This window comes from Salvelinus namaycush, chromosome 23 (genome assembly GCF_016432855.1).
Source record: "Salvelinus namaycush isolate Seneca chromosome 23, SaNama_1.0, whole genome shotgun sequence".
NCBI lineage: Eukaryota > Metazoa > Chordata > Actinopteri > Salmoniformes > Salmonidae > Salvelinus > Salvelinus namaycush.
The window spans coordinates 20,228,492-20,248,160 of NC_052329.1; the positions used below are offsets into that span (position 1 = coordinate 20,228,492).

The window sequence follows — 19,669 nt, forward strand, 5'->3', positions numbered from 1 at the left end:
CCACTGCCTGTTCACCACGCTACCATCCAGAAGGCGAGGTCAGTACAATTGCATCAAAGCTGGGACCGAGAGACTGAAAAACAGCTTCTATCTCAAGGCCATCAGACTGTTAAACAGCCATAACTAACACAGAGAGGCTGCTGCCTACATACGGACTTGAAATCATCGGCCACTTTAATAAATGGATCACTAGTCACTTTAATAATGGCACTTAACTAATAATGTTTACATATCTTGCACTCCTCATCTCATATGTATATACTGTATTTTATACCGTCTATTGCATCTTTCCTATGCCGCTCTGTCATTGCTCATCCATATATTTACATGTATATATTCGTATTCCATCCCTTTACTTAGATTTGTGTGTATTAGGTAGTTGTTGTAGAATTGTTAACCATGTGTATGTGACCAATAGAATTTGATTTGATGATTTAATTTGATTTATCAAAGGTGTACAACGTGGCGAGCTAGGTGCTTGCAGACACTTCTGGCCAAACAGGGGACACTGCATTAGGCATTTCCACTGCTGTATCTGCTCCATCATTCAATATTTCATACAGCTCTCCAAATAGTGGCCCATAACAACTGAATTATTCAGGAGGTTTTACATCAGGATGACTGAATCACAGACAAACAACAGACACTGCATGTGTTTAGTCCTTTAATGGATTGGCTAGGAAGGCAATCAATTACTGTTTCCATTTTATAGCTGCCATTGTCTGAGGGCACCTTTTGTTTGTGGGACGCAAAGTCAATTAATCAATCAAGTTTATTTTATATAGCCCTTCGTACATCAGCTAATATCTCGAAGTGCTGTACAGAAACCCAGCCTAAAACCCCAAACAGCAAACAATGCAGGTGTAGAAGCACGGTGGCTAGGAAAAACTCCCTAGAAAGGCCAAAACCTAGGAAGAAACCTAGAGAGGAACCAGGCTATGAGGGGTGGCCAGTCCTCTTCTGGCTGTGCCGGGTGGAGATTATAACAGAACATGGCCAAGATGTTCAAATGTTCATAAATGACCAGCATGGTCAAATAATAATAATCACAGTAGTTATCGAGGGTGTAGCAAGTCAGCACCTCAGGAGTAAATGTCAGTTGGCTTTTCATAGCCGATCATTAAGAGTATCTCTACCGCTCCTGCGGTCTCTAGAGAGTCGAAAACAGCAGGTCTGGGACAGGTCAGGGTTCCATAGCCGCAGGCAGAACAGTTGAAACTGGAACAGCAGCAAGGCCAGGTGGACTGGGGACAGCAAGGAGTCATCATGCCCGGTAGTCCTGACGCATGGTCCTAGGGCTCAGGTCCTCCGAGAGAGAGAAAGAAAGAGAGAAGGAGAGAATTAGAGAGAGCATACTTAAATTCACACAGGACACCGGATAAGACAGAAGTACTCCAGATATAACCAACTGACCCTAGCCCACCGACACATAAACTACTGCAGCATAAATACTGGAGGCTGAGACAGGAGGGGTCAGGAGACACTGTGGCCCCATCCGATGATACCCCCGGACAGGGCCAAACAGGAAGGATATAACCCCACCCACTTTGCCAAAGCACAGCCCCCGCACCACTAGAGGGATATCTTCAACCACCAACTTACAATCCTGAGACAAGGCCGAGTATAGCCCACAAAGATCTCCACCACAGCACAACCCAAGGGGGGGCGCCAACCCTGCCATAAGGAAAGTAATTTGTTGACTTCCTGTTTAAGTGACCGCTTGTATCTCAGAACTAATTCCTGATAATGGGTTTCTGTGTTCCTTGTTTTACAAATTGTAATGCAATTTTTTTTCAAGTTGACATGTAAATTATATTGTACTTTAGGCCTATATGCTTAAATAATTGTAATTTGCCAGAACGTGAATTTCACTGCCATAAGGAAACTCTTTATTTTACCACCCAATGGGAAATAACAAAGCAATCAAACCATCTTCACTGGACCTTACATAATTCCTCTGAATCTTTAATGTCCACAAAAATTTTAAAAGGCAGTTTGGTGCCCTCATTTTCCAATGGGTTTGGCAAGCTCTCACTCAGTCTCTGTAGCGTCATGAAAATCACAAATACAGTTCCCTCCACTAATATTGGCACCCTTGGTAAATATGAGCAAAACAGGCTGTTAAAAAAAATATTTATTGTTTATCCTCTTGGTCTTTCATTCAAAATATTCACAGAAATCTAACTTTTAATTACAGTAAAATAATTTAAAGAAAAAATGTATTCTTAACATAAAACATTTTTTTTTATATATGTGTGCCACAATTATTGGCACCCCTTCATTCAGTACTTTGTGCAACCTCCCTTTACCAAGATAACAGCTCTGAGTCTTTTCCAACCTCCTTACGCATTATAGGAGAACACATGGCAAGGAATCTGAGACCATTCCTCCATACAGAATCTCTCCAGATCCTTCAGATTCCGAGGTCCACGCTTGTGAACTCTCCTCTTCAGCTCATCCCATGGGATTTATATGGGGTTTAGGCCAGGGGACTAGGAATGCCATGGCAAAACCTTGATTCTGTGGTCAGTGAACCATTTTTGTGATGATTTTGAGGTGCGCTTTGGTTCATTGTCCTGCTGGAAGATCCAACCAAGGCCCAGTTTCAGCTTACTAGCAGAGGCAGTCAGGTTGTGATGTAATATCTGCTGGTACTTGATGGAGTCCATGATACTATGTATCCTAACAAGTTGTCCAGGGCCTTTGGAAGGAAAACAGGCCCACAATATCAAAGATCCACCACCATACTTCACAGTGGGGATGAGGTACTTTTCTGCATGGCTATCTTTCTGTCTACGTCAAACCCATCTTTGGTGTTTGTTTCCAAAAAGCTATACTTTGGTCTCATCTGACCATAGAGCCCGGTCCCATTGAAAGTTCCAGTAATGTTTGGCAAACTGTAGGCGCATGAGTTTGTTGTTCAATGACAGCAAAGGCTTTTTTATGGCAATGGCTTTTTTGGCCACTCTAACCATCCTTCTCACTGTGGGTGGGGTCAGTATAGACACACATCCTCTTCCAGGCCGATTGTTAACATCTCCAGTTTCTTTAAACGTAATTATTGCCCTGATAGTGGAAATGGGCATTTTCAACCATTGAGCTGTTTTCTCATAGCCATTTCCTGATTTGTGCAGCTCAACAACCTTCTGTCGCACATCATTACCGTATTCTCGGGTCTTTCCCATAGTGATGGATGACTATGGGAACTTGACCTGTATGTCACCTCATATTTATACCCCAGTGAAACAGGAAGTCATGGCTTACCATTTAAGTAATCCTAATCACTCAGGTGAATTTAAAAACGTAAAATATGAATGGAAATATACTTCAGTTAGATTTTACTCATAAGAATTTCTAGGGGTGCCAATAATTGTGGCACACATTTTGGAGAAAAATATTTATTTCATTTACTTCACATACATTTTTTCAATCAATTTACTTCTATTAAAGGTTTGATTTTTTGTGAATATTTTTTAATGAAAGACCAAGAGGATAAACAGCAAAGATTTTTTTTTACAGCTCATAAAGCTCATACAGCTTTTTTGCTCATATTTACCAAGGGTGCCAATATAAGTGGAGGGCACTGTACATCTTCTCAAGGAGTCTGAGAGAGTGTCTATGTGCCAGTTCAAGGCTTCAAGATAGGTACATTAACTAATACTGTATCATGATAATAAATCACAACATTCAGATTCTGCTTCAACATTTTTAATCAGTTCCTTCAGAGCAAGCTGAGAATACAAGCACACAAGCACACAATCACAACACATCTGCAGTATATGACATCATATTGTCATCATTTCACACGGTTTGAGTACATTAGCATCAAACTGACAGCATATAGTTCAGAGTGTCATAGCACCGAGGTGTGGTGTGCTCAACACGTTAGTTACTGTACTGGGGGGCAGGCGCTAGGAGCCGGTGGGCTGTGGAGGTTTAACACACTGAACCCTGACAGGCAGCAGAGAGCAAGGTGGTCTGGGGATACAATAGACAGTAGCAGACGCACAACAGCATATGGGAGGAGGACTGCCACATACTGTAACACACTGGCGGACTGCAGGTACACAGACATAAGAGAGACAGGGTGAGAGTAGCACTCACATTCACTGTGAATTGATCTCATATCAATGGTTCCAGACAGGCAGCTGCATGTTCCAAAAAGCGATTTTGATCTTCTAATCCTGGCCCACATCTTATCTTTTTACACCGAACTACTGAGCCCATTGAAGAAAGTGGAGGTGATTGAGTAAATACAAAATCCTATTTCCTATATCATACATATGCTCATTTTTAACACTATACATGGTTTTGCACACAAATAGCATCACAGCTTTGTAATGGATAAAATAAAGACATATCATTAAAGAGGGGTGTATTATCAGAAATACATCAGTTTTCATACTGTATCAAATAACTGGAAAGTTGACAAAGTGGTTCTCACATTGAAGAAGGCAGTAGAACCACGTGTGTGAAGGCAGAACTACAAAGCTGGTGGGTTGACATAACAGCTTCAATAGGCACTAGAATACTACGTGCCATCTTTTGTACTGTAAGTCAGTGACAGTTTTGTTGTTTGTTTGTGTAGACACTTATGGTATGAGATCAGACTATCACTACACATGCAGTTATTCTGGAAATGGTTTGCCCCCTTTGATTTCTCATGAATGATTTCAATTACAAACTAGATTGTGACCGTGGGAATAGGATACTTGAATGCTACTATACAACCAGAAAGAGGGCCTTGCATGCAAGCTGTAGAAATGACATTACAGTTCAGCTGGTTCCTTAGCAACCAAATTGATGAAACCAGATATCTTCCCGAATAATTAAATGAAAATTAGGTCCAAAGAGTGGAGTCACTGTAACCAGGAAACGCTACAGTAATTAAGATTTTATATCTGCAGAGACCAGATAGTCATTGCAGTCTAAGAGATGGAAAAGAAGAACAGAGACAGTCCATCACCACTATGAGGATAGATAGTCAGAAAAATAATCAAAACCTCTCACTGCCTTCAACAGCCATTTAAGAGCCATATACGGTTCTCTACGTATACTATGTGTATCAATGACTCTCTGTTTTACAATGGTTTTCTTTCTACAAAAGATTGACAAATGCAACAAAATAATGTGCAAAATCTGTGCTGAACTTATAACAGAGAGAGTAAGTGTACACTCACACACACACACACCCGCGATCACACAGACACGCACAAAGCACTATAGTTAAACGACAGCCTGGTGAAAACATCAAAATGTCAACTTAAAAGCTCCACATCTAGTGCGTATACATAGAGATGAGGAACATGAAGGAAAATACAGAGAGAAAGAGATAGACCAAATGGATGAGAGTCCTCTAATTCATTAGGCAGCCTTTAATTCCCTAAATAAAGTAGTGCAGAGATGTTTTGTTTTTACTTTTTTGCCTCAGCCAGTCTATTGCTTATCTCTTTGCTCTTCTTTGAGATAATGCCTCCCTCTGGCTTGGACTCGTCTGGCTTGGTGCTCGTGGAGGTTTTCTTCTTGGTTGACAGTGCACCAGCGATGGTCTTCTCTTTCGCCTTTTTCACCATTTTGCTCGTTGTCGTTGTCTTTTTTGCTTTGGTTTTTGTCTTGTCCACCTACAGAGGCAGAGAGGAGGACATTTTGTACTTGACATCTTCCTAAAACTGTAGGTAAACTACGCAGCCAAAATGTCATCAGTACAGGTTACAGTATCATCTTTGGACTGATACTGTATGCTACAATGAAACAAAGAGCTCATGAATCTCTAAGGTGAACACTGGCAATTCATTTCCTGGAGATGTTACAGTAAATATTTATTCTGAGCATGCAATACATACAGTTACATACTGTTACTAACATCAAATAAAAAGAAAAGAGCAAATGTCACCATCTTGTTGGTAATATTTGCAATGCGTGGTTAGAACAAAATCTCTGTTTAGAAAAAACGGTTGTGTCTAAAATACAAACTTACAGTATGAAGTTGGGGTTAGTCTATGAACAGCTAACATAATATGCACAATCGTATTCCCTTTCCCTGGGACGAGACTATATTTTTGGTCAAATTCAACAAATTATGATTTTTTGTAAAGAAAATTGTGCTATTTTCCCTTTGTAGAAGGTGCCTCTCCTGACACCAATCAAACCAAAGGACTGAGAGGTGAAATGTCATGGAAAACAATACATTAATTTAATGAATCCAAGCTCTCTTGGTGGTCTTGAGAGAGGCAGTACAAACTCTGAGGATGTGGCTGACAGCTTTGCTGAAGGATTGAATTGTCTGGCAGTTTGGTGGCTAGTGTGACCCTAGTCCTGTTGGTTAAGGTGCATTAATCAAGGTGTGAGTTAATTTGAGGTCAACCTCCATGCCTTCCAGAATAAATTGACAACACACCTGACTACAGCAGATCTAGAATAGAGCTGCTCTCAGTCTCAGAACAGTCCTACAAGAGTGAGAGATGGAGGGGCCATTTAAACACAGCATGCAGACACATGAGACGTTCCTACCGCTCACAAACATGCATGTGGAGATTTAATTAACTCTGATTGATTACATAAGTTTAGTGATGTGCTAATGCTTATCTTAATTTTGTAGTTTAGAAAGTTATTCTGGGACTTTACACTGTACAACATTACAAAGTTAATAGGACCTGTCACGACTTCCGCCGAAGTCGGCTCCTCTCCTTGTTCGGGCGGCGTTGGGCGATCGACGTCACCGGCTTTCTAGCCATCGCCGCTCCCTTTCTCATATGTCCATTTGTTTTGTCTTGTTCCATACACACCTGGTTTTCATTCCCCAATCAATCTACATGTATTTAGTCCTCTGTTCCCCATCATGTCTTTGTATGTAATTGTTTATTGTTACGTGAATATTTTGTCAGGCGCTGCACTTTTGTTATAGACCGTGTTTGTGGCACTAGTATGTTTTATGTGCTGTCGTTGTTGACCGGTATTAAAGTGCGCCTGTTTAATATACTCCGCTCTCCTGCACTTTACTTCGCCTCCCATATACACGCCTAACAGGACCATGAAACAGGCTACAGGGATGTTTGTAATATGTAGAATTTCCTAATCAAATTTCATTATCTAAATTGTTATTACTGTAGCACATAAATCAAAATAGTATATTGCTTGGAGAACATATACATGAAAACAACCATGTCCAATGTAACTAATGCAGTTTGAAGTTTAATTAGCATTATTTGGATTTACCCTAATTTTCACTGAGACATAAACATGAATTGGCCCGTCACAGCAACGGGTTTGAAAACTCGAAATTGAACATGTATTTTGTGCAATTAGAAACACATTTTAACATAAAATAGTCAGTGTTCATTGTCACATGCATGTTGATGTGGGCTCACCTTGGTGGTCTCCTTGCCGCCCGGCTCATTGTACAGGCTGCGTATCCTCCTGCGCTCCAGCAGCTTGTTGTCAGTGGGCTGCACCTTAGCCTGCTCCCCCTTGTAGGTGGCGCTGTAGCTGGTCTCCAGGCTGGACTTGTCCTTGTCATCCGCAGGCGGTTTGTACTGAGACTGGGGCTTGGTTGACTTCACTGGCTTCACATCTTTGTACGCCTTGAACTCATTTCTGAAAAACAATGAATCAGCAAACTCAGCATTAGTTCCACTGTTCATCATCAAAAAAATCACTTAGTTTTATTATGAATTCCAGACAAACAATGTTGTTGCCCAAAATCTGTGGAAGGAAATGGACTGAAATGACTCATCAGATTTACAGCCGAAGTCTACACAGGGAGGGTAGCATGACTCGTTAGTCACTTTACTCCCCATTACAGTAACTACAACACAGGGCTGGTTCCTTTCACCCACAGATGACAACTGCAAAACATTCTACACATTTTACACAAAAACAAATTGACCATGCAGTCAAAAATGAGGGAAACAAATGAGGGAGAGCCCCTCCAGAGAGGCCTTAGGGATATACAGAGCTCCTTTATTGCCTTGGCCCTGACATGATGTGCTACTGTATTGATCTGGTAAAACCATAGAGGAGGATGAAACGGGGAGAAATCAATGCTGCAGCAGCTATCTATGACAATATTAGATCACAGGACACTGAAATTAGAGAACATACTGTATGTTAGATCAAATATCTCACAAAAATAAAACATTTAGGAAGAATCTAGAAAAAAACAGACATGTACAGTTCATGATGGAGAGGTAGAGTGGGCTTTCTTGAGTAGATTATATAGCCCAGTAGGGATGATGTGTGTTTTATTGTCAATAGACTGAAGGCTACATTCATCGTGGCTTTGCGACTGCTAGTACAGTAACTACCAAAAATGCATGCATCAATTATTAATCAATTGTATTTAGATGTTGTGCACAATATGTTCTTAGCTTACCAACATGTGCACAACATTTAAATAAATTGATTAATAATTGATGCATGTATTTAGGTAGTTACTGCAATGATATATTAACATGTTGTGTAATAAATTGTACATTGAGTATTGTCCAGACAAAACAAAATATTGTGTTAGGCCTTTTTATTAAAATACTTTTGGGCTCCACAATAAAGTTATTTGTGGCCTACATTCCATGTTTAATTTAGGGTTAACATATTTAAACTGTGAAAAAAATTATATTTCAGAGGCAGAACATGTGTGCATATTGTAATTCAATAATAAACATTCAATGAAATACATAGTCCCACTGTAGTCAGATTCTCACCTATAAGAGCTGCCAGTGCCAGTTGAGACGACCTGTTTAATCTGTCTGTTCAGCGCGTCTGCTGCTGCCCTTCCTTTCCCCTCCACAGTGACATCTGCCGGTGGCTGTACCTCCATTTTGGCACTCAATTTCTTCTCTACAGTTTTCTCCTTCTTCACTGGTTTCTTTTTCCTCTCTTTGGATACTTTCTCTTGCACCTTTTCTTCAATTTCACTCTTCTCCACACCGCTCTCGTGCTCTGTAGTTGCATGCTTCGTTGTGGTCCCCACGCCCCGTTCTTGGGCATCGAAGGAGGCAGTTGGGCTGGGTTTGGGGATCCAGGGGTGGTCTCCCTTTTTCGGGACAGGCCATGGTTTATAATCCTTCTGATACTGTGTTACGTTGTGGAAAGGTGTCGCGGAGGGGTGATATTCATTCTTGGGTTTGCAGCTGGGCTCCGGGCGTATATCTTTCCATTCCCTGAAATCCTGGCGCATCACAGACGCACTACAGCCATGTTTTCCTGATGCGGCACCAGTCGCCGCCTCCTGTTCACTGTGAGAAGGCTGGGTTTCTATGGTGATGGGGCCGGTCCTCGTCTGTCTAGATGGAGGCTGAGGGTGGAGATGTTGCACCTCAGCCACATCCGAATATTTCGTGAAAACCAAAGGCACAGCGATGTCCGCTTTGTCTAACTCACTCCAGAAGCGGTTAATGCAGCAAGCCCGTGTGATGCACGGCCAGGCCATAATCAACGATGGATATATAATAACCTATGCACTTAAAATCTGAATCAACGTTTTAGGCTACTGATGAGAGAGGCCTGAATGAACGTCCTACTCACGGACCAGAGACGGGAAAATGATGCTCCCTGCGCCCACTCAGATTCTGTCCAGTCAGAACAATGTACGTGTCTACCTATGTCTCTATTTTTCAGAAATCCTACGATGCTTGCTGGATGGTAAGAAATTGAAGAGCCTTATAATACAAATGAGGAAAGTCCTTTGTAGGCTACTAGTTCTACACAGCTAATATAATTTAAACTGAAATAGACTGAATTTGCCATTGCATTCGCGGTCTGTATCGGCTTTCTGGTTGCGCATCAGAGGGGCCCCACCCCGCTACGTTCCAGAAACCTCAGAAGATGCCCGGGGTCTGCACGGTGAACTGTCACCTGGGTCCGTCACCGTTAGGCCGCAAAGAGGGAGGAGATGCTGCCTGGTTAACCCTCCCTTTCCCGTGGATGATGTACAGACACGGCAGACGTCGGTCTAGTGTACAGTATAGCATACCTCAGCACTCACATACTATAAATTAGAATGTATGGCGGGAGATGTACAGTTAACTGCCAAAATAATGGAAAAACTTGAGTATAAATTAGGGATACAAAGTATCACGAACTCAGGTGTGGTTCCTGAGTTAATTAAGCAATTAAAACCATCATGCTTAGGGTCATGTATAAAAATGGCCATTATTTTGGCTACTATGGCTATGTCCCCATAGGATGACATTGTCCCCATCCTCAGGGCATGAGTGGTCACTGAATGGTTTGATGAGTATGACAATTATGTAAACCATATGCCATGGTCGTCTCAGTCACCAGATCTCAACCCAATTGAATACTAATGTGAGATTCTGGAGCGGCGCCTGAGGCAGCGTTTTCCACCACCATCAACAAAACACCAAATTATGGAATTTCTCACGGAAGAATGGTGTCACATCCCTCCAATATAGTTCCAGACACTTGTAGAATCTATGCCAAGGTGAATTGAGGCTGTTCTGGCTCGTGGTGTGACCCAACACCCTATTAAAACACTTTATATTGGTGTTTCCTTTATTTTTGGCAGTTACCTGTATATGTATAGCCTAAAGCTCTGTGAGTAGGCTTTAGTTATAGCATCAATACTGAATAATTATGAGTAGACCTATGGTGCTTGAGGGTAGTGGGGTGTGATTCAATGTGCTTTCCTATTTTATTGAGTATGTGAAGGTCACAAATATCAGTCACAGAAACACTGTTGGGAACAAACAGAAACACAGAGGGAAAGAAAAAGCTACAAATAGTTGGAACAACCAGTACATTATTCAAAACATCTACACATGGCTGAGAGTAACACCAATTATAATGGAGGGACATATTAGATAGGCTTTGGGAAAGGATAAATTGCACAATTGTTTGGGTTTCATATCATGTGGGAAAGTTATCTGATGAGCCAATATGAGGCTTATAATGCGTTTAGACATTTTGTTTCCATCAATGAGACTAGAAGTGGAATTGATGGATAGCCTACCTGTCATTGCTCATCAAATCAAATCACATTTTATTGGTCACATACACATATTTAGCAGAAGTTATTGCGGGTGTAGCGAAATGCTTGTGTTCCTAGCTCCAACAGTGCAGTAGTATCTAACAATTGTAGGTGACCAAATACTTATTTTCCACCATAATTTGCAAATAAATTCATTAAAAATCCTACAATGTGATTTTCTGGATTTTTTTTCTAATTTTGTCTGTCATAGTTGAAGTGTACCTATGATGAAAATTACAGGCCTCTCTCATCTTTTTAAGTGGGAGAACTTGCACAATTGGTGGCTGACTAAATACTTTTTTGCCCCACTGTATTCTTATTCCTATATTTAGATTTGTGTGTATTAGGTAGTTGTTGTGGAATTGTTAGATTACATGTTAGATATTGCTGCGCTGTCGGGACTAGAAGCACAAGCGTTTCGCTACACTCGCAATAACATCTGCTAACCATGTGTATGTGACCAATGAAATTTGCTTTGATTTGGTCCACACCTGAAGTACCGTTTGTGAGAATGTGGCTTTCTCAAGCTTCTGCTATTCTATCCCAAGAAACTTACCTACGATTTACACCAGAAGTCTGATACATTTAGGAAAATCTGGTCTCCATTGTGGTCCTATGTAGTCCTCCCATAAATGCCCCATGTTATAATTATGTTTGTATATATTTTTTTCTCTATTTTATGACTGCCTTTTTGTATAATGTTTTGCTGTATCCTTATTCCTTTTATTGTACTTAGTCTTTGTGGTACGCTTTGGTTGTCTATGAAACCCCTGTTAAAAGAAAATAACATTCTAATAAAAAGAGAATTACAAAAAACTAAAGTATAAGTTCCCCAAAGCAGCCAACCACAATCAGAGGAAAACTGGGTGGTGTCAGAGTCGTGTGTATAGGTGGCAGGGAAGTCAGGCGCAGGAGAGTCAAATGGAGTGTAAATGGAGTCTTTTAATATATGTCCACTTAACATTCACCATACACTAATATGTAAATACATAAAATAAACATGGGTACGAGGACCCGTCGCGCACCTATACAACCATAAACAACACTGACATAAAACAATCTCTGACAAAGACATGAGGGGAAACAGAGGGTTAAATACACAACAGGTAATGAATGGGATTGAAACCAGGTGTGTGGGAAGACAAGACAAAACCAATGGAAAATGAAAAATGGATCAATGATGGCTGGAAGACCGGTGACGTCGACCGCCGAGCACCCGAACAAGGAGAGGCAACGACTTCGGCAGAAGTCGTGACAGGTGGACTGTAAGAAGCACTCAAACTTTGATAACGTCAGCACCCATCATTGCTGAGGAGGCCAAAAAAAGATTAAGCTAACTCATCCTGCTAGGGTGTTATGTCATCCTGCATTGGAGAGTCAGTTTGGAGGCAAGCAAGCAGAAGCAGCATGGGCTAGTAAGTCTAATCAAATCAAATGTTGTCACATGCTTTGTAAACAGGTGTAGACTAACAGTGAAATGCTTACTTACAGGCCCTTCCCAACAATGCAGAGAGAAAAATAAAATATAAAAAAAATAACAAGGAATAAATACACAATGAGTAACAATATTTTGGCTATATACACAGGCTACCAGTACCGAGTTGATGTGCAGGGGTACGAGGTAAGTGAGGCAGTTACACTACACCAAAAGTATGTGGACACCCCTTCAAATTTGGTGATTTGGCTAGTTCAGCCACACCCGTTGCTGACAGGTGTATAAAACGCAGAACACAGCCATGTAATCTCCAAAGATTGGCAGTAGAATGGCTCGTACTGAAGAAGTCAGTGACTAGCAACGTGGCACCATCATAGGATGCCACCTTTCCAACAAGTCAATCCGTCAAATTTCTGCCCAGCTAGAGCTGCCCCGGTCAACTGTAAGTGCTGATATTGTGAAATGGAAACGACTAGGAGCAACAACGGCTAATCCGTGAAGTGGTAGGCCACACAAGCTCAAAGAACGGGACCGCCGAGTGCTGAAGCGTGTAGCCTTATTCTAATATGTATTAAATAGTTTTTCCCCCTCATCAATCTACACACAATACCCCATAATGACAAAGCAAAAACTGTTTTTTAGAAATGTTAGTGATTATTATTATTTTTTTTTTTTAATTAGATTTACATAAGTATTCAGACCCTTTACTCAGTACTTTGTTGAAGCACCTTTGGCAGCGATTACAGCATCGAGTCTTCTTGGATATGATGCTACAAGTTTGGCACACCTGTATTTGGGGATTTTCTCCCATTCTTCTCTGCAGATCCTCTCAAGCTCTGTTAGGTTGGATGGGGAGCGTTGCTGCACAGCTATTTTCAGCTCTCTCCAGAGATGTTCGATTGGGTTCAAGTACGGGCTCTGGCTGGGCCACTCAAGGACATTGAGACTTTTTCCCGAAGCCACTCCTGCATTGTCTTGGTTGTGTGCATATGGTCGTTGTCCTGTTGGAAGGTGAACCGTCACCCCAGTCTGATGTTCTCAGTACTCTATAGCAAGTTTTCATCAAGGATCTCTGTGTACTTTGCTCCGTTCATCTTTGCCTCAATCCTGACTAGTCTCCCAGTTCCTGCTGCTGAAAAACATCCACCACAGCATGATGCTGCCACCACCATGCGTCACTGTAGGGATGGTGCCAGGTTTCCTCCAGACGTGACGCTTGGCATTCAGGCCAAAGAGTTCAATCTTGGTTTCATCAGACCAGAGAATCTTGTTTCTCATGGTCTGAGAGTCTTTAGGTGCTTTTTGGCAAACTCCAAGCGAGCTGCCATGTGCCTTTTACTGAGGAGTGGCTTTCATCTGGCCACTCTACCATAAAGGCCTGATTGGTGGAGTGCTGCAGAGATGGTTGTCCATCTGGAAGGTTCTCCCATCTCCACAGAGGAACTGTAGAGCTCTGTCAGAGTGACCATCGGGTTCTTCGTCACCTCCCTGACCAAGGCCCATCTCCCCCGACTGCTCAGTTTGGCCGGGTGGCCAGCTCTAGGAAGAGTCTTGGTGGTTCCAAAATTCTTCCATTTAAGAATGATGGAGGCCACTGTGTTCTTGGGGACCTTCAATGCTGCAGAAATGTTTCGTAACCACCCCAGATCTGTTCCTCGACACAATCCTGTAAAGGTGCTCTACGGACAATTCCTTCAACCTCATGGCTTGTTTTTTTGCTCTGACATGCACTGTCAACTGTGGGACCTTATGTTGACAGGTGTGTGCCTTTCCAAATCATGTCCAATCAATTACATTTACCACAGGTAGACTCCAATCAAGTTGTAGAAATATCTCAAGGATGATCAATGGAAACAGGATACATCTGAGCTCAATTTTGAGTCTCATAGCAAAGGATCTGAATACTTATGTAAATAAGGTATTTCAGTTTTTTATTTTTTAATACATTTGTAAAAATGTTTAAAAAACAGTTTTTGCTTAGTAATTATGGGGTGTTGTGTGTAGATTACTGAGGATTTAAAAAAAATATAATCCATTTTAGAACAAGGCTGTTACTGTCAGGATGTCAGAACTCCCCAAGGAGATGTGGGTGTGGAGTCAGGCACAGGAGAAACAAGTTCAGAATGAAAAGGGCGTTTAATCAACCAGCTCAAAAATCACAGGACACCTGACTACAGCAGTAGCCAATAAACCCACTAAGACACAGTCCAGGGAAAAACACCTGTAAAACATGAACTAGCGAAAAACGCAACCCAAACTGACAGGAAACAAAAACAATCCCGCACAAAAACCCAAAGGAAATGTCGAGATAAATACCCCCCCTAATTAACCAAAATGAAACCAGGTGAAAAGACAAAACAGACATAACCAAAAGAAAAGGAGAAAGGATCGGTGGCAGCTAGTAGACCGACGACGACGACAGCCGAGCACCGCCCGAACAGGGAGAGGAGCCACCTTCGGTGGAAGTCGTGACACAGGATGGTGTATTGGAGGCGAAGTCAAGTGCAGGAGAGCAGATTGTAATGAACAGGCGCACTTTTATTATAGTTCCAAAAAACGAGAGCACTACATGAATGAAACGCGCTCAAAAAACGGAACATAAAAGTAGAGCGCGTAAACTAACATCATCTAACATGAAAACAATTACACACAAAACATGATGGGAAACAGAGGGTTAAATACAAGTAGCTTAATTGGGGAAATTACCAAAAACCAGGTGTGTATGGAAACAAGACAAGACAAATGGATATACGAAAAATGGAGCGGCGATGGCTAGAAAGCCGGTGACGTCGATCGCCGAACGCCGCCCAAACAAGGAGAGGGGCTGACTTCGGTAGAAGTCGTGACAGTTACGTAACAAAATGTGGAAAAGTCAATGGGCCTGAATACTTTCCGAAGGCACTGTATGTAGGGGTAAAGTGACGAGACAACAGGATAGATAATAAACAATAGCAGCAGCGTATGTGATAAGTCAAAAACAGTTAGTGCAAAAACAACCAATGCAGCTAGTCCGGCTAGGTATTTGGTTAGCTATGCTATGCTACTAATTCTATTAGCAGTGAGGAAGAGTAATAAGGAGGGCTAGATATGTAACTGGCAAGAATGTGTAATATTACAATAATATTTTACAGTAATAATTAAAGTATTATTTCAAAAATACTTTCTACCTCTAATGATAAAATGCTCATTTGCATGATTCATTTGGAGAATGCTTTACACAGCTTTTCAAAATCTACCAACAGAATAAAAAAATTAAAAAATGATCAATGCAATAAAGAAAACAGGGGGCAGGAAAATGTAGAAGTGAAGGACATAAGAAGAAAGGAGCTACCTGGAAATATAAGACAAACTCTGGGCCTCTGGAAAATGGATGCATTTTTTATTGCACAACAGGAGATTATAATAAATGGGAAAAGAGATGGCACTTGACTTTACTACGAAATTGTGGTTTGAGTAGGAATATGTTATGTAGCTCTGATCTGGTGTGGAATATGTCTGACAGATGTTCCACATAGAACCATCTTTTGTTCATGGAAGGGATCACTTGTGTAGTGGTGGTGTCCATAAAAATAATTTACGGCCTGTGTCAGAGAAGACCTCTGGTTGTAAAGGAGTACAGAGGGGAGCTCCAAGACTGCAATAGAAGCCAGCAGCTATTAGAGTAAAAATGCCTTATTCCTTTTCACTGACTCCAAATAAAACTGATGCTAATAGACTGACTAAAAAACAGTCCCATTGTCACGTCTGCTCCTGCTCCTCCCCTCCGGCGTACGATGTCACCAGAGTACTAACCACCGGTCCTGGGATTCATCATTACGCACACCTGTGAATCATTATGATTCATACCTGGACTCCATTACCTTCATCATTCCCTCCCCTTTATATGTCACTCTCCCAGGTTCACTCACCAGTTGGTATTGTTCTTGTGTCTCAGCGTACTGCCTTATGTTAGTGTCGTGTTCTTAGTTTTGTTGTTTTATTAAAACGTTTCACCTGCACCTGCTTCCGACTCACCTCCCCATCGTTACACCCATGTAGATATTTGGATTAGAAAATAAAACAGAAATGTTGCAAAATATACTTTATTGTTTTTTTATATACAACATACTGTGTGATATATTTAAATTCTGCATACAAACAACAAGTTTTTCAAATAGTATATTAAGTTTGTTTTTGTAGCCTAGTGGCAGCTAAGTCCTAGCAAATACTCTGCTGTATACTTGCTACAGAAGTTCCCAGTCTTCCGGTCACAGACATCGACCAAATACTGCTCAGGTTACAAAAAGGGAGTATAAAATGAGACTTCATCATCCTACAGATAAGAGAAGTGCAGATCCCTGAAACCCTCTTAAATTCCTGTTTCAACTGTTCCACATAAAAAACATAAGTCAAATATTATACACCCTTTAGGGATTCCTGAGGGATTTCCATTCCCACAAAGATATAGTCAATACATCAAAGATGCATGCTAATAAATTATATTGATGGTATAACAGCAGTATATGAATAATTCTTTATAAACACACATCCCTGGCAATATTCATAGAATACCCAGTGATAGAAATATTCTGAAATGTAATTAATGTTGTTCGTCAGAATTTATATTAGGCAAGAGCTGAAAGTAAAAACATTGTTGGTACAGTTCTTTGATTTCAATCCTGGAGAAGCCTGGGTTAAGATGAAGAGTTGGTTAGTTCACATGCAAACGTAGTTCACATGCAAACATGCAAACTCTCCACTGTCCTGTGACATGTGCTACAACTCACTTAGCAGCACCAGTGGAAGCTGAAGTGGCATTTCTCCACCAGCCACACTGTGTAAGGACTGTGGCCTCGACCACAGCACATCAGATCACAGCCGTCACTGCCACTCGACGTCTCGTTGCATTGTCTATGGAGAAAAGAAGAAACAAGCAGCTAAAATATTTACAACTGACACCTGGCTTAATGCATTTGAGTTAAGGTTGTAGACAGCCGTGTACAAATTCCCAATTTTTGTCATGTAACATATTACACACCAAGCTAATGTTTGGCCCTGAAGGTTACTACTGACTGGACACTAACCTGAATGGAGTACCCAGTGAGCCCATCTTGGCATCCATCTTGGCATGCAGAAGTCCGGTGAGCTCTGTAGATACACCAGCTCGCTGTCTCTGATTGGCCGAATGCCAATATCTCGATGCACTAGCTGCATTCTAACCCCCACGGACCGCGGGATCACCTTAGTGGCAGACAGGTACTTAGTCTTCAGAGCTTTGGCAATCAGCTTCAGGTCCTGCAGACCTCTCCAGCAGGTCCTGATTGAGCAGGAGCCAGACAAGCCGTGACACTTACACACCACCTGCAGAGCCTCACTCAAAGCCTGAAACACACACACGCACATGCACACAATCAGTCAAAGGTTATCAATGTCCCTTGTTCCTCAACTGTTCCTTTGAAAAACTTGAACATGTAAATCTTAGGGTGACCATACTGTAGCTGTTGTTCCCTTCCACAAGACACTTGACTTCAATTTCCTTTGTAAATACCAAGTAATAAACCATACTGTAAAATGTTGTAAATTGCTAGATGTAGGGTACCATAAATCACAACATGTGGCGATGCATTAGTGTGCTGGCCTGGGGTCGTGACCTCTTGGCTTTCATGGGTGTGTCAGTGAACGTTGCTCCCATGTGGAGGCCGTAGTGCAGGTTGTTAGGACAGCCACCCCAGCAGAGGCCAGGTTCAGAGCTACTGCTTGGGTTCACACCACACGAACACGAGCACAGCGCCCCAGTGGAGCAGCCCTGGGATAGGGCATGGGAGAGAGCTGCTGCAGACAGGGCATAGAGAAACCCAGCCTCCCTGGTTCCTGAAACATATTTCAGATCAACAGGAGTTTTTTTTGTGTGCTCTTAGAGGTACTTCAATGTTTTTGTGCCCCAGATGTTTCTGTGCCCTAAATACAGTAAGAGGGTTATTCTCCAAACTTATCTTACAACAGCACTGGTAGGAGTGGCATAGTACATTTATGACCAGAATACACAGGGGCCATAAAATAAATAAAAAACAGACCGACCCATCCCAAGATATGCAAGTACTAGGTCTCCTGAGATACCAACTTCATCTGACTACCAAGCTGCTAAGGCAATGGAAACAATTTTTATAAGATGATATGCCATCCAACTCCCACACAAAGTGCAATAGCCATGCATGCAGGCATGAACATAGAGCTTAAGAATAAATAATCATGAGTGAAGGAAAAACAAGAAAAAAGAGTGATAAGTGAAAGAGAGAGAAAAAACAATAATCTAAAATGCGGAAGGATGGAAGGATGTTTTAAAGGATTGGAAATGTGGAATTCTACCTCTGCTGAGGTCTGCAGGAAACGTTGGCCCTTATGCTACAGACGAGCAGTTCCAGCGCATGTTACTGAATGTATCATGGCAGATTCTCTTCACCTGTTGTGCAGTGTTGATGACGGTGGGCATGAGCTCCAGGTGGCTGCGGCACAGCTGCCTCTGAGAGGACATCGGACCTTGTAGCTGCCTGCAACTGTGGCTGGCCTTCATTGAAGGACAACTGGGATAGTGCCCTATGAGGAGGAGAGACACCAGCGCAAGTTTCAAGTTTTTATTAGTCGTATGTACTGGATATGCATGGTATACATTGTCCAATGAAATGCTTACTTGCAGGTTTCTTCTGGACAATGCAACAACAATAAGAAATAATAAAATATAAGAATACATAAAGTAAATGGCTCAGTAGAATATAATAAACCTTTTAGAATAAGTATAATACAGGAAGGCACAATTTATAGTCCAATATTTACATGTGTATTGAGGAGGTGGGGGATGTGGGGCAGTGTATAAACTGAGCAGTATAATAAGAGTCTGGTAGCAGCAGTTGTGATGTGTGTGTAGCATGAATGAACAGTATATGTGTGTGTGTATGTCTGTGTGGGTGTGTGCATGAGTGAGTGCATTTGTGCTAAGGTGCGGAGAATCAGAACAGGTGGTCAGTCCAGTTCAAGTGTTCAGCAGTCTGATGGCTTGTAGATAGAAACTGTCTCTGAGCCTGTTGGTATCAGACCTCATGCTCAGATACCATCTGAGCGACGGTAAGGGAGAGCACAGGTTGGGGCTGGGGTGTGTGGGGTCCTTGATGATGCTGCATGTCTTCCTCGCGTCCCTTTTTGAGTAGATGTCCTGGATGGGTGGGAGAGGATCCAGGGCGTCATGCCAAATGTCTTCAGCCACCTTAGGGAGT

At 41.8% G+C, this 19,669-nt stretch overlaps 1 protein-coding gene and 1 pseudogene across 1 annotated transcript; both read right to left on the reverse strand.

Annotated features, from left to right (window-relative positions):
• Positions 1-5,414: 5,414 nt before the first annotated feature.
• LOC120018707 (microtubule-associated protein 6-like) lies at positions 5,415-9,427 on the reverse strand. Its single transcript, XM_038961909.1, has 3 exons — positions 8,700-9,427; positions 7,368-7,593; positions 5,415-5,621 (listed from the first exon to the last, which is right to left on the reverse strand). Exons 1-3 carry the CDS (start codon positions 9,425-9,427, stop codon positions 5,415-5,417), a joined length of 1,161 nt encoding a protein of 386 aa, XP_038817837.1.
• A 7,707-nt stretch (positions 9,428-17,134) lies between these two features.
• Positions 17,135-18,933, reverse strand: LOC120018524 (annotated as a pseudogene).
• Positions 18,934-19,669: the final 736 nt, after the last annotated feature.

Excerpts from the sequence above, each read along its gene's own strand:
- LOC120018707 (XM_038961909.1), bottom strand. The coding sequence starts at position 9,427 with ATGGCCTGGCCGTGCATCACACGGGCTTGCTGCATTAACCGCTTCTGG. Across the intron at positions 7,594-8,699 it reads GGCACTGGCAGCTCTTATAG|AAATGAGTTCAAGGCGTACA; the intron begins GTGAGAATCTGA and ends ATTGTTTTTCAG. Across the intron at positions 5,622-7,367 it reads GCGGCAAGGAGACCACCAAG|GTGGACAAGACAAAAACCAA; the intron begins GTGAGCCCACAT and ends CTGCCTCTGTAG.